The sequence below is a fragment of the Aplysia californica genome, unplaced genomic scaffold (genome assembly GCF_000002075.1).
Source record: "Aplysia californica isolate F4 #8 unplaced genomic scaffold, AplCal3.0 scaffold00166, whole genome shotgun sequence".
Taxonomy (NCBI): domain Eukaryota; kingdom Metazoa; phylum Mollusca; class Gastropoda; order Aplysiida; family Aplysiidae; genus Aplysia; species Aplysia californica.
This window is the reverse complement of record NW_004797436.1, coordinates 154,858-168,397: the sequence shown is the minus strand read 5'-3', so window position 1 is coordinate 168,397 and position 13,540 is coordinate 154,858. Positions and strand designations below refer to the sequence as shown.

Sequence of the window (13,540 nt, the reverse complement as noted above, 5' to 3'; positions counted from 1 at the left end):
AAGTATGACGACTTCAATGAGGAATCTTTGAAAACTACACAGAAATATTTTTTGAATGGACAAAAAAGGTGATGAGCCAAAAAACAAAAATTTGATCAAAATTGCCTAACCAGTGAAAAAAAATGCTGTTTTCTTCGATTACATTATTTTGACGGGCGCCTGAATTCACCGTGATGCCTCGCATATTATATTAATATATAGATCTATCATTCATAGTGCAAATCCAGCTCACAGCAAGTTCTATAGAAGATGCACTTTAGTCTTTACAATGGTCTTATTTTTATAATTTACCCCAGCAGACCTGATAGCATTCTGAAATAATTTCAACTTCTTGGAAAGCTTACAGTGCAAGCTGCCATTTTATAGGCGCGCTAAAACACTAACATTATACTGACAATCTTTTTTGCTGTCTATGGCCGGGTACTCATTCACACCTGGGTGGTGGGTTGTTGGCGGGTGCTCTTGTGTGGTTTGCTTCTTCTTTCCTATGAAACATCTATCGTCCTTTTTATCTCCCCTCTTCTTTTTTATGTTTGTTATCTCTTGTAACACTTCTAATCTTCTGGCGCTCATATGACCTTTTGCAGTTGCGAGCGTCGTATAACCTCTACTAAAACTAAGCTTAAACTAAAACACTTGGGCGAGGGTAGGGTGGGGCTCTCGTGGACTAGAGGTTAAGGTGTTGGCCTCTTATTCAAAGGTCTCGGGTTCGAATCCGACCAAAAAATTTTCTTCTCTAAAATTATCTCCTTTAACCTCCTTTCCTGCTCTCTAGCATTGTTGTGTCGTCTGCTTTCATCTCCTCTGTCTGCCCCCACCTCGTCACCTCCTTTCCCCCCTCCTGTGGGCTCTTGACTCTGTCTGCAGCCTTTCTAGCAGTGTAGAAACATTGGAAATTTATTTTAGTTTCACTTTTGGAAAGATCACCTGGAATGCGTTTCAGGCCTAGGCTAAGAGTTATTGTGTTATGTAGACTATAAATAAAAAGCGGACAGTATTGAGCGGATTAGGTGATTTAGTGTTAATCTGCCTTACATTCTGCAATTTCTTTTCATACTTATTGTGTTGGGTTGTTACACGAAAATGCTTACAACTGGATTGATTTGTATTTGTAATGATTAAAATCTTTTGTAGATTCTGTGAATTGTTTCAGTGCGATACAGAATTTTGCTCTGTTGCAAGTAATACTAATGCACTACAATTGTCTCTGCCTAAGATCCCACTGCTTGCGATCCCAGTTCGCTTTTATTAACTCACTTGAAGCCTATTCCTGTGTGTTACGGGACGCCCCACTGGCCTGGTGGCTTTCAAATCCCGTGTATTTACAGGATGCACTTTTATGACCGATATATACTGTGTTCTTCGGTTAAATGCTACGGGAAGCGGCGAAAAGCCAACAGTTCACCCGCTTGTTTCGTTAAGAATTATGTAAAGTTATGTGTGATACTCTTTTAGCTGTTTTAGCTGTAACGGACTAAGTCAGTCACCCCTGCTTTGCGATAGATGATTTTGTTATAAATTGGGTGCAAAAAAAAATTGGGAAACCCCCAGACATTGCCATTTCAAAATATTGATAAAGTAAAAGCTATTTGGACAAATTAGATGCAGTTTTCTTATTTTTTTATTTTGAGAACATTTATTTCTTTCTCTTGTTGCATATGTATCTTGGAGTACAACTTGACAGCAAGTTCAACCTGAAACAACACACCAACAACCTTGGGAAGAATGCTATGAAGAGACTTAATCTCATCAAACAACTTGCCAGTACCAACTGGGGATCAGACAACACCTTGAGAGGCCTCTATTTGGGATATACCAGAGCTGTTTTTGATTATAATCTTGTTCTACAAAACATTTGCAGTAAAACTTCAAAGAACTCAATGGACACCATCCAAAACCAAGCTCTTCGTCTTATCTCTGGCGGAATGAGATCCTCACCGACTGCGGCCTGTGAAATCCACACAAATATTGAGCCATTAGAAACTCGAAGAAAACGGGCAGCTTTAGAAATATATGAAAGATCTAAAAGGCTAGAAAATAACCACCCTAATAGAGTCCTTGTTGGCAAGTGGAAACCTAATCAAAGACTAAAAAATACAAAATCTGTACTTGACACTGTTTTCAATCTCCAAGAAAAACATCACCTCCCTGAAAGAGGAGAACCTCTGGAAAGAGTTCCCTCCGCGCGCTCATATGACCTTAGCAGTTGCGAGCGCCGTAAACCTTATACTATACTGTACTATACTCAACTCTCCCACCACATCTCACCTTAGCAAAGCCAGAAATTAGGAAAACACTTTTGGACAAGAGCAATAAAAACACATATTCTGTAGCACTAAAACATTCTGCCCTTGAAACAATTGATTCCTATCCACCAACATGGATCCACTAATACACTGATGGATCTGCCTTTAAGGCAACAATCAACGCTGGATATGGGTCAGTGATCAACCTGCCCCGTGGGGAACAAAAAGAAGTCTTCAACTCCAGCGGGTCCTTCTGCTCCAATTTCATTGCCGAACAACAGGCTATCACCAACACAGCAAACTACATCAACTATTTGTTTGACACTAACCCACTTGCTACCACAGACATCGTTATATTTACAGACAGCCTTTCAACACTAGAGACACTTGAGAGTGGGACTGATGTGAACAAAGATATATTGCATTTGATTTGGAGTCTACATAACTTGATAAGTGGGCACCACGTCAGAGTAGTCCTACAATGGATTCCTGCCCACACTGGGATACCGGGAAATGAAAGAGCTGATGCTCTGGCAAAGAAAGGAGCTAGTCTCCCTCAGCCTGAAATTCCTACGAATTACACCACCTGCTGCCAAATGATCAAGTCAAACCTCAAGGAAGAGTGGATGAATGATTGGGCCACAGGTACGACAGGAAGGAGGATGTATGGCCACGTGAATAAACCACTGGTCAAAGATCCAATCAATGAGTTGAGGAGGGGAGATCAATCCATAATCTTCCAACTTACAACACAACATGAACCCTGCAACCAACATCTCAACCGAATTGGAGTAAAGCAGTCTGCTGCCTGCCCACTATTTGACTACCCCTCAGAGACAGTGGAACATCATCTGTTTTTCTGTAGAAAACTAACTGATTTGAGGGGATGTTTTCTTCCCAAGCTACCCCACACATCTAATTGCCTCTACTCCTCAAGACAACAGTTACAACAAACATGCAACTATTACCGAATGGCATCATGCAGAAGAGTTAACGCTCAGATGCTACTGGATCGCTAACAACAACAACAACAACAACATATATGTAAAAAATTATGATAGCTTTCACAGTTTTTTTGTTGTTAACGCTTCAGTATACCCCAAAAGTGTCAGACTGCAATGGTTGTTGAGTGAAAAAAGATCCTGCTGTTTTAAGAAAACAGAATTTTAACTACTCTACAAGTCACCCATAAGATCCCACACTGATTCACTCAAAGGACTATATTCGGCTATGATCCTGCATTTCAGATCATAATTTACGGAACAGAAACTCCGATGGGCACATCTGATCAACCAAGAGTGAAAAATTGAGTTGAGATCATTGAACTGCCGGTTGCGTCAAAGATCAGCCACTCTCGTGAATGTGACCACAGAAGTGTTGTAAAACACGATGAAACAGTACAATGTTTGCCCCAAACGGGATCACACCGATGTGTGAACTGTGGGTGGTTGGCGGGTGCTCTGGTGTGGTTTGCTTCTTCTTTGCTATCAAAACATCTATCATCCTTATCTCCCCTCTTTCTTTTTTATTTTTGTTACTCTTCTTGTAACACCTCTAATCTTCTGGCGCTCATATGACCTCATGCTGTTGTGAGCGCCGAAAAACCTCTGCTAAAACAAAACAAAAGGTGTGAACTGACGGACGCGTTTGTTTTCCCAAACATTGCACTGGCATCTGAGCTCTCCACCTATACTTACATCACTCGCTGGGTGGGTAGGGCCTACAAGTTCGCACCAGGCGGGATCACATCAAACTGTGAACTCTTCCCTGACCACTGCAGCTGTTCTCTCTCTTAGTCTTCCTGCATTTGCGAGACAGATTGAATTTTAATTTGTGTTGTCAAAACGTAATGGTGCATTACGATAAAGGCGGGGGAACTCGGTCAGAGATGGAAAGCTATAAACTGGATAAACGTAGATCTTGAGACTCATGATAGGATGAATGTTGGCATACCTCACACCACTGATTGGTCATCAAGGTTGACCACTCTTTGCTCGTCATATGTCATAAACGCACCCGTTGGTGATGTCAGTTCATTTTAGAGTGGAGGGAGAGAACATTTTGCCGATTGTTGGCCTTTACATGGGTCATCGTGGATTCTTCCCTAGATGCATCGGCTCAGATCCAGTTCGCACAAGGTCTCAAATTTTCCTTGCTCTCTAGCACCGGGATCTTTGGCGGAGACTACAGTGTTTATAATGTTTTGCACAGTTTGTATTTTTTTTCAGGCTTTAGTAATTATGCCTACTTCAAGTCGAATGGTCTTTGCTGTCATAAATTGTCTTACTTATTGTATTTTTATATCTGTTTTAGTAAGTAAACACACTTACATTTTTTTGTATTCAGTGCCCCTAATCCGAGGCCGACGTTCCAGAAGGGACGACCGATGGGCAACAAGAAGCCATCTCCTAGCAGTCAAGATAATCATAATAGTGAGAACCACTTAGAAATGGCCACCCTCTTGAGCAAGCGTAAGTCACATTACAAGGGCATCATTAATTTTTTGTGCTACTGTTACACCAGGGATTAGTTTGGTTTTAGAAAGAGTTTTACAACACTTGAAACATAATTAAGTCATACAAGTGGCGCAAGTGCAGAAGATTAGAGGTGTTACTGGAAAGTAAAGTCTTACATGATCAAAAATCGAATCAGGTTTCTTTCTCTAGCGCTTGCGATGTTGACAGCTCGGCGTTTGCAATCAGAAAGAAAGGGCTCTAGGCTAACTCGCCCGCTGTGTTGTCCCCCCACCCCACCACACCCTGTGGTGCGTTCCATCTGCTTGCGCACCTCACACAGTTCACTCCATCCATCAGTACTGTGACCTCTCCATCCTTGTATCGGAGAAGTGAGAGGCATGGTAGCTAAATCTAGACTAGGCTGGCCTATCACGCAATGCATTCTGCTTGTCTGCGCATGCCACTGACTATAGTGCCTTTAGGCCATTCCCAAAGGGGGGACATTTCTCGTTCATGCACAGTACAATTGTAAATGGACCTAGACTGATTTATCACGTCACGCTCATAACTGCCTGATCTACAACAGGGAACTGCTGCTTTTTCTTTCCTAATGTACATTTTCCTCTACTTCTTTTGAATGTTTGTCACACTCTTGTGACCTGCTATTTTTGGGGTGCCTTGATAGTCGAAGCAGACTTTGTGCTGTTGAAGCTAGAGAGGTGAGCAGAGTAAGTCTGATTCCCTGTAAAGACTTACTTAGTCTGTTGACACCCACCCCTTGGTGTTCATATGACCTTATGCAGTTGGGAGCGCTGTAAAACCCTCTACTAAAACTAAAAAACTAACACCCTCCCCACTCATTCGCTCCAGCCTTCATCGATGGCACACGTGGGGTCTCTCATTCTAGGTTTTGCTAGGTCACCAACAAGTTTCTCAACTTGCGAGGTTTTACATATCATATGTACAAATGGCACAGAAGCAGCAAAATTCCGCTATAACCGACTCGCATGTTTGTCTGTTGCGCTATAGCAGTATTTTATTTACAAAGATAAAGAAGGGGAAAAAGAGGATTTTAGAATAGTATTGTCTTTATAACGGACTTCTCATTATTTCAGGACTCGTTATAAGTGTAGACCTGCATGTTTGCCGACAATCGTCTGAAATCCGACAATCGCGACGCGACCCGCGAGACGGCCGATGCTATCGCTAGGCCCACCTGTATCAGTCAATGTGCGAAGTGCGAGGCCTGGCCAACTGCCAACGTCCCCCTTTTCTCCCGTCGGCTTTGTCGGCACTTTCGTTTTCGTGCCGACATCGGCGTTTCCGACATAATTGTCGGAACCTGAGTAGAAATGCGAATACGAAAAAGGACGACGACCTAAATTATCTACTTTCAGTTTCGTGCTCGAGCGGCCATTTTGAATTTCGTTTTGTTGACAAATTCAATTGTTCAGATCGTGTGGATTCATTCCAGTCCGACTCATTTAGATAATAGAATCTAGATCTAGATCTAGATTTATATAGATCATTATAGACCTGAATGGAGGATTCATATTCCAATTCTATTTTGTCAAACCCTATCATAGGTTGTGCTGTAATATTAATGTTGGTAAAAGGCATTTCATCAGGTGGGTGAATTATTTATTTATTTAGAATCTAGACCAAGTCTAGGCTAGACTCAGCTGAGCCTCTCTGTTCGGAATCGGATGCGGATTTCTAGTTCAAGGCCTATTCCTAGATCTAGATCCTATTCACTTGTTCTACAAGATCTAGATCTAGCTAGATCTAGATTTATTTAGTTTTCTAGAATCTAGATCTAGACGTCTATATGGAGGATTCATATTCCAATTCTAGAATCTATTGTCTATTGTGTTATTGTATCAAACCCTATTATTATATAGATCTAGCAATATGTAGATGTAGGCCATTATGCTCCTTGTAAGCCTTGTTTGTTTTGGAGTGTGGTTTTTTAATTTTAAAAATGTTTTTCATTTTGGACTTATGCTGGCCTTTTCACACGAGGCTCGTTGCAGGTTCTTTTTTGGGGTAGGCCTACGGGTAGGGTTAGGGTTAGGTCTCTTCTTTGTTGTGTTTGTTGGGGTGGTCGCTCGTTACTCGGAAGTCCTTCCTTATGACACCCACAAAAGCTCTTTTGGGGTGGGGGGGGGAGGGGGTGCGCAAAATTTTCAGACAATCTGGTTGAGGCTCACATGCAGGTCTATAAGTGGACTCCACTGTATAACCTTGATCGTTACTGCCTTTGGGGGGTGAACATATTCCACGGGTGAAGAGGGGCATTACCAGTGAAAGGTCATTCCTCTGAATTGTATCTTCCTGTGCTTCCTTTTCCAACTTCTGAATAAGAGTTGTCACAACCTTTTGTTCTTCTGAGAAGTATGGGTATTTTGTCTATTTTGCATTTTTTGCCGGCTTTGAGTGACCCTTATTACTTAATTGAGCTTCTCTATAATGACATTCAATACATCCCTCTCTTGATTTGTGATGTACCAGAGAATTGTTTTCATATATTGAATATTATTTTATCTTCTTAAAATGTTTACAGAGTGGAAAAAAGTTGAGGCTGGTCAGAAGGCAAACAAAGATGGAGGTAAATTATACTGTTTTAATATGATAAAATAAATTACATATTATGCTAAGGCTAAGGTTATCTTGTGGTTTAAGTGTTTCAGTGTTATGTATACTTACACATGATACTCTTAGTAACTTTTTGTTAATTAGTTAATTAGTCAGTAATGCGAGTGGTTTGTACGTGTTATTGTATGATATGCTCATTCTTTTTCTTTATGTTTTTAGTGTTTTAGTGTTGCTAGTGCCCAAATCTTTTTCTTTAGACAAATATTGCCGAATTAAAGGCCCTTTAAAGGACGTGACAACCCGGTGTAAAAAATTAATGGCTTTTTATTCTCAATTTTGTTTTGACAAAGGCTAAGGACCTTAATTAAGGACTTTTCTAAAACTAAAGGCTTGTGGGAACCCTGTGTGAGAGTTGTATACACATTCTCTGCTTCAATCCTTTTTCCTCGCTCGTTTGGTCTGTTTTCCTTCTTTTATATTAAAATCTCCTCAAACAGTACTATTATAATATTCTTTCATCCTTACCTAGCCGTTGCTTCGAGATCTTCTACGAACACTGCTCGCCAGATATTTAGATACATCTCTAGATAGATTCTGAGGTGACTACTTTAAATCTAGATCTAGATCAGATGTAAATTATTATCTTCTAGAATGTTGGCCTTTCTAGGGACATCCCTCTGCATCTCAACTTCTGAACTATCAATCTAGATCTAGATTCTAGCCTGGAAGCACACAGGCGTACGAATATGTAAACAAACAGTCGAAACTAGGTCAACCTTTCGATTGGAAATTTTAATGTACATTCTATGATAAAGTGCATTTCTTGGGATTTTGTGGTTAAATGTTGATGCTAGAAACAATATCTAATTAGTAAAGCACGTAATAATATTAACTTCTTGATAGTTTTGAAGACCTGTGAAGAATTTTGGTCGAAAATGAACACTGTTGAATAGCACGTCTGATGCGTCGTGCAGCCCCACTGATAACAGATGGACCACACAGCAATGCTGCTCAATCACATGTCCTGTATTCTTTTCATTTGCACGGAGAGCGCTATGGAGGTCAGACCTACAGAGGCACACTGGGACCGGCCTTACACTACACACACACACACACACACTCAGTAAAACAATCCGTCAAAATCGTCAACAGTGCTTCTTTTTTTTTCCTCTCCAGTATTTGGAAGGTGATGCCATCACTGTTTGATTAATGTGACTTCCCATCTCTTCTCATTTCAGAGTCACTGTACGAACTATACTTGGAAAAAGATTCTAAAAGTTTAGGAAGTAAGTTTGGCTTATTGAAACTTTTTGGTTTTGAGGTAAACAGAAGAAACTTAAGGGGATCCACTGGTCAGATCAGTAAAAATTTTGAAAAAAATATCAGTTTTAGGATTTTGGAGTATCTTATAGATATCAATATCAAGGATCCATCTTTAGAAGCCTAATTCCTTATCAAACTTAGAAATAGCTGGAAAACGCATTTGAGAAAGGTAGCAATGTAGGAAAATCTTCACCAAAAATTATCTCTCTTTGCAGTTTTCTCAGAATTGTTTATCTGACCAGGTTGCAACACTATATTGAGTAGATCTCAGAAAGTAACTGTCAGAATTGTTTCAAATTTGCACACAATCTTTTATGCACATTTCTCTATAACCTTACAGTAGCATTTTTCTTTTTATGGTACACCTTTGAAATTTTAGGCCTTTTTTATTTTATAAAATCTGAAAATATTGGAGACCTGAATGTAGTGCATAACAAGGACTGTAAGGCTCACAAGTCAGTACAAAAATTTCAAATTTGGCTCTGTAAGGTTGTTCTACCTACCAACAGTAATCGCCATGCCAAATATTAGGCTTCTATCTTGAAGCATGTTGATGATTGACAAAATATAAAATTGGTTTTAAAAATGCTGAATCAATCCTTTATTTTTGATGGCTCGAGATTATCATTGCTAAAATCTTGAATTTTTTGCTTGGTAACCTTTTTTTGTACTATGTCACCCCCTTTGATGCAGAAAAGCAAGCGTTAGACCAAAAACTATAGCATTTGGGTGTTGACCATAGCTACACCCCCTTAACATGAGTCTGGGGGTTTTCCTGGGATTAGTGGAATAATACAATGTGGATTGTTTCAAAAGCACAAGTAGATTGTAGAGGGATGGGTTCAAAAATGACTGGCGTATATACAATCAGGCTCTCAGTTGAGGTGCTGTAGTGATCTGAATACCCATCAGATATAACAATTTAGATAAATGGTCAGCAACATTTTTGGGGGTATTTTTTAAATCTAAATGTTTCTGGGTTTTCCTTTTGTCCTGGGATATGTGTGTTTGTGTGTACAAGTATTTTTATTTTCTCCCTTTTGGCCCCCCTCCTGCTATTTCGGTCTTGTCTGTCTTCCTTGTTTTTTGGGGGGTTTTTTGCAGAAAGGGGCTGTTTATTTTATGGAGATGTTTTTGTTTCCTCACACTGTGTATTTTATGCCAGCCTCTGTAAGCTGCAACATAGAAGATTGTGAATTTGGTCTGCCAGGCAGGAGTTTGAGGGGGTTTGGTTTCATGTGGGGTTAGAATTTTGTTTATCATCTGTCCTCCGCTTCTTCATCTTAGCTGTATGTGGGTGGTTGGCGGGTGCTCTGGTGTGGTTTTTCTATAGTCCTTTTCTCCCCTTTTTCTTGCTTATGTTTGTTACTCTCTTGTAGCACCTCTAATCTTCTGGCGCTCATATGACCTTATGTAATTGCGAGCGCCGTAAAACCTGTACTAGGACAAAGAAATCATTTTTTTGTCCAGAAGGGGGCTGAGCTCTCCCCCCCTGGAAATGACGTATTCTGCCTTAAATTAGTCAGAGATATTTTGTTTCAGGCCTACTTTGATTTCTTTGAATAGCTTGAATATATTAAACGCAGAAAAGACTTAAAAAAGTGTGTGGGTGGTTTGGAAGGGAGGGGGGGGGGGGAGTGTTATTGGCCAGTGCTCACTATTTTGACTGGTCATGTGGGTAGAGTCTCCTTTTTTTTTGTTTGAAAAAGTTGGCTGTTATAGTGTTTTCCAGAGCTTTTCATTTCAACAGTGAACTGCTCATTCTATGTGTTGATGTTTGGGTAGAGTTATTGTGGTTACTGAAAATCGGGGTGCACTGTCAGCTCAGTTGGTCTCTTGCTGGACTACACACTATTCCCAACGGGGCCTTCTGTATGAGTTTTTGGAACATTTTTCAGACTCTTCATCCCTTTGTCTTGGTCCTATCGGATGTTAAAATTGAGAGCACCCAATCGCTAAAGTAACTGTACTGTTTAAACTGACATTTCCAATGACTGAAAAAGTTTGTTGTTTTGCTGTGAAATCAGGTGCTCGTCAAAATTATGAAACCTAAGAAGTTGGGTGGTTGGTGGATGCTCTGGTGTGGTTTGCTTCTTCTTTCCTGTCAAACATCTATCGTCTTTATCTCCCCTCCTTCTTTTTTGTGTTCGTTACTCTCTTGTAACTCCTCTAATCTCCCGCACTTATAAGTTATATGACTTTATTGTGTTGCAAGTGCCGTAGAACACTTGCTTAAAAAACCCCCAAAGAAACCAACATTTTTTTGCGCATCTGGCAATTTTTATAGACTTTTTGTGTGTATAGATTTTATTACAAAATTTTGATCAAAGGCACACAAAAAAATGTGAATTTACAGTTTTCAAGGACGTTACAGCTTTGAAAGTCACCAAACTTTTGCGTCATTTACTCACAAGTTTAACCTGTGACACAAGTTAAGAATGGATGGGTATTTTTTCATCAAAGGCGAGACAAATGAACAAGCTTCAAGATTATACCAAAATGTCCCAAAATTGGCGAGCCCCTGGTTACATCATGTCACAACACTAATGTCAATAACTGGGCTGTTGCAGGGTGATGCTTGTAGTTCCTATCATAAAGTGCTGCGTGCATAGAGCTTGCTGTCAAGTAGGGATATATGCACTTTACAAATGCTATTTATTATTATTACCATTATTATTATTATTATTACTATTATTATTCACAGATTTTCAGCCCTTTGACCTGGAAAACTATTGGGAGAAGAAAACACTAAATAATTACCTGGGCAAGCCAGCCAGCTGAGGAGCCCTTTGAGTGCCTTTTTCTGTGTACAAAGTCAGCATCACAAGTTCATCTGGTCTCAACCCTCTCTCCACCATCGCAAGCTGTCACTGTTTGTGTGTTCGGACTCGGATGGTACATGCTCTGTTTGCGGGTGTGTGAAAGAGAAAGTGTTGTGTATGATTATGTGGTTTTGAGGTTATTGTTTGGTTTGGGTGTGAGCAGTGTACGGATGTGTGAGAGACAGAATGTGTGTGTGTGGGGTTCAGGTGCTAATGTGAGGGTATGACCTGTTATGGTGTGGGTGTATGAGAGAGAGAGTGGGGGCGTTTTGTTCAAGTGTGTGGTTTAGAGGGTATTGTGAGGGTGTGACTTAGTTGAGACAGATGTTTGTTTTTTTCTTGACACTTGTGCGTTACCGAGTAATTAGGGCAAATGTTCACCACATGTTGATTGCCGGCTGTGGATTAGAAAGCAAAAGTGCGGAGTGAGAGATTTTAGATATGGGGGCCATTTTTCTGGCACTGTTTTTCAACGAGAAGTCCCAGAAAATTCCAGACTTGTTTTTTCTTGTGTGCCCATTTTGTTGTATTAATTGGATGTCTGTTTGGGTGTGATCAGAGAAGTTGCAGAGTTCTTGCCAGGTTTAGATGTGGCAGTCCTGTTAATAGACATCGGAGCATAGGGTGATTATGGCACTTACACAGTAGCAACCACGGAAAGTTTGTTAGTTGGAGACATGAACAATTTGGTTTGGCTCTGTCTCCCAGCCCCTATAATTTCTCTCTGTAGTGATGTCATTTTATCTGGTTTACGTAGAAAAATAAACCTTTTCTAATTCTAATCTGTCAAGGATTGATCTTGAAAGAGTTTGAGAGCAGTTTTCAAGCATTCCTTTTTCTCTCTTGGTGAAAGTACACGCGCATAGTGTAAAACATTGTTTACTGTAATAATGATTACCCTCCTAAATTTCTGATTTGAATCTCACAACTGGCCACATTGCTTCCAACACCTTTGGTAAGACATAAAGATTTGCCTGTAAGACATAAAAACTTACCAGTTACCTGGGGTTCCATACCACAAGTCATTTACTGGCGTCGTGTGGCAGTGTGTTGCTGAAAGATAGACTGACTGAAAGAAAAAGCCATTGTTTATTCCAGGGTCCATATTGTGTCGTCAGTGTGTGTGTATGTGTGTGTGCTACTGTGTTGTGTGTTTGTTGCAGAGTCGGAGCACACTCGGAATGAGCCTGGTGTGACTGATGTTTCGCTGTGTCGGGTTGGTTCCTGATTTGTGCCATGTGTCCGTTTTGAGGCAGACATTTTGATGAATGGTTAGTAGATATATATATATATACCAGTAAGGAAGTCAGTGTGGAAAAAGCTCATGTCTGTCTGCGTCGGCAAGTGTTGGTGCCGGCATGCCCACTTTATGTGCTGGACAATGGATGTGAGAAGCATAATGTTACAATTTAGGGTGGCTTGGTTGGTTGTGGCATACTTTCTGTGCTAAACTAGATTCTTGTTGTTATATGATGCCAGGATATTTTTCCATAATGCTAAAAAAAGTTTTTAAATTTGAGATGAATTAAATTTTTAGTTGTTTTTAAACATGATAGTACCATACTGTTTTATGTTACAAGAATTAGGACTTTCGGTAAACACTCTGGATACTTGTTTTTGTGATTTGAATGATAGAAAAAGGGGAATGGGGTTGGAGAGTGGCCGAGTGTGAGAAAGTACCTACTGGTACTGGCACTGTGTGTGTGGTACACCTGCGTGCATGGAGTTAGTGGTACGTTCTGTCAGTGTGCTGCAATAATGTCACGTTAGACATGGACCAATGTCAAAACTGACCCACTATGTCATTCCTTATACTTGTACAGAGGCTGACCAACTTGCCATGAAGTGATGTAGATATGAATAAGGAGTGTGTCATGGTGCTGTGGAATCAGGCGCTTGTCAAATTTTGGGCATATGGAGAACTTATTTGTATAATCTGCTTGTTCGTTTGTCTTGCTTTTGAGTAAAAAGTACCCATCTATCTTGAATAGAAATCGAGATATTTGAGATTGAAGGAGGCAGGAGTCTCTTGGTGTCAGAGGTAAAATTAGCGAGAGTTGGCTGCCAAAGTTGGGTGACTTTCAAAGCTTGAAGGTCC

At 40.3% G+C, this 13,540-nt stretch overlaps 1 protein-coding gene across 1 annotated transcript in view; it reads left to right on the top strand.

The window, feature by feature from the left end:
• LOC101846959 overlaps window positions 1-13,065 on the top strand; it is a 14,232-nt gene extending 1,167 nt beyond the window's left edge. The window contains exons 3-6 of the mRNA XM_005097883.3: window positions 4,593-4,717; window positions 7,266-7,310; window positions 8,536-8,583; window positions 11,325-13,065. Of these exons, the coding sequence (XP_005097940.1) occupies window positions 4,593-4,717; window positions 7,266-7,310; window positions 8,536-8,583; window positions 11,325-11,401 (295 nt within the window). The 3' untranslated portion in view covers window positions 11,402-13,065. The remainder of the gene's footprint in view (window positions 1-4,592; window positions 4,718-7,265; window positions 7,311-8,535; window positions 8,584-11,324) is intronic.
• The last annotated feature ends 475 nt before the right edge of the window (window positions 13,066-13,540 follow it).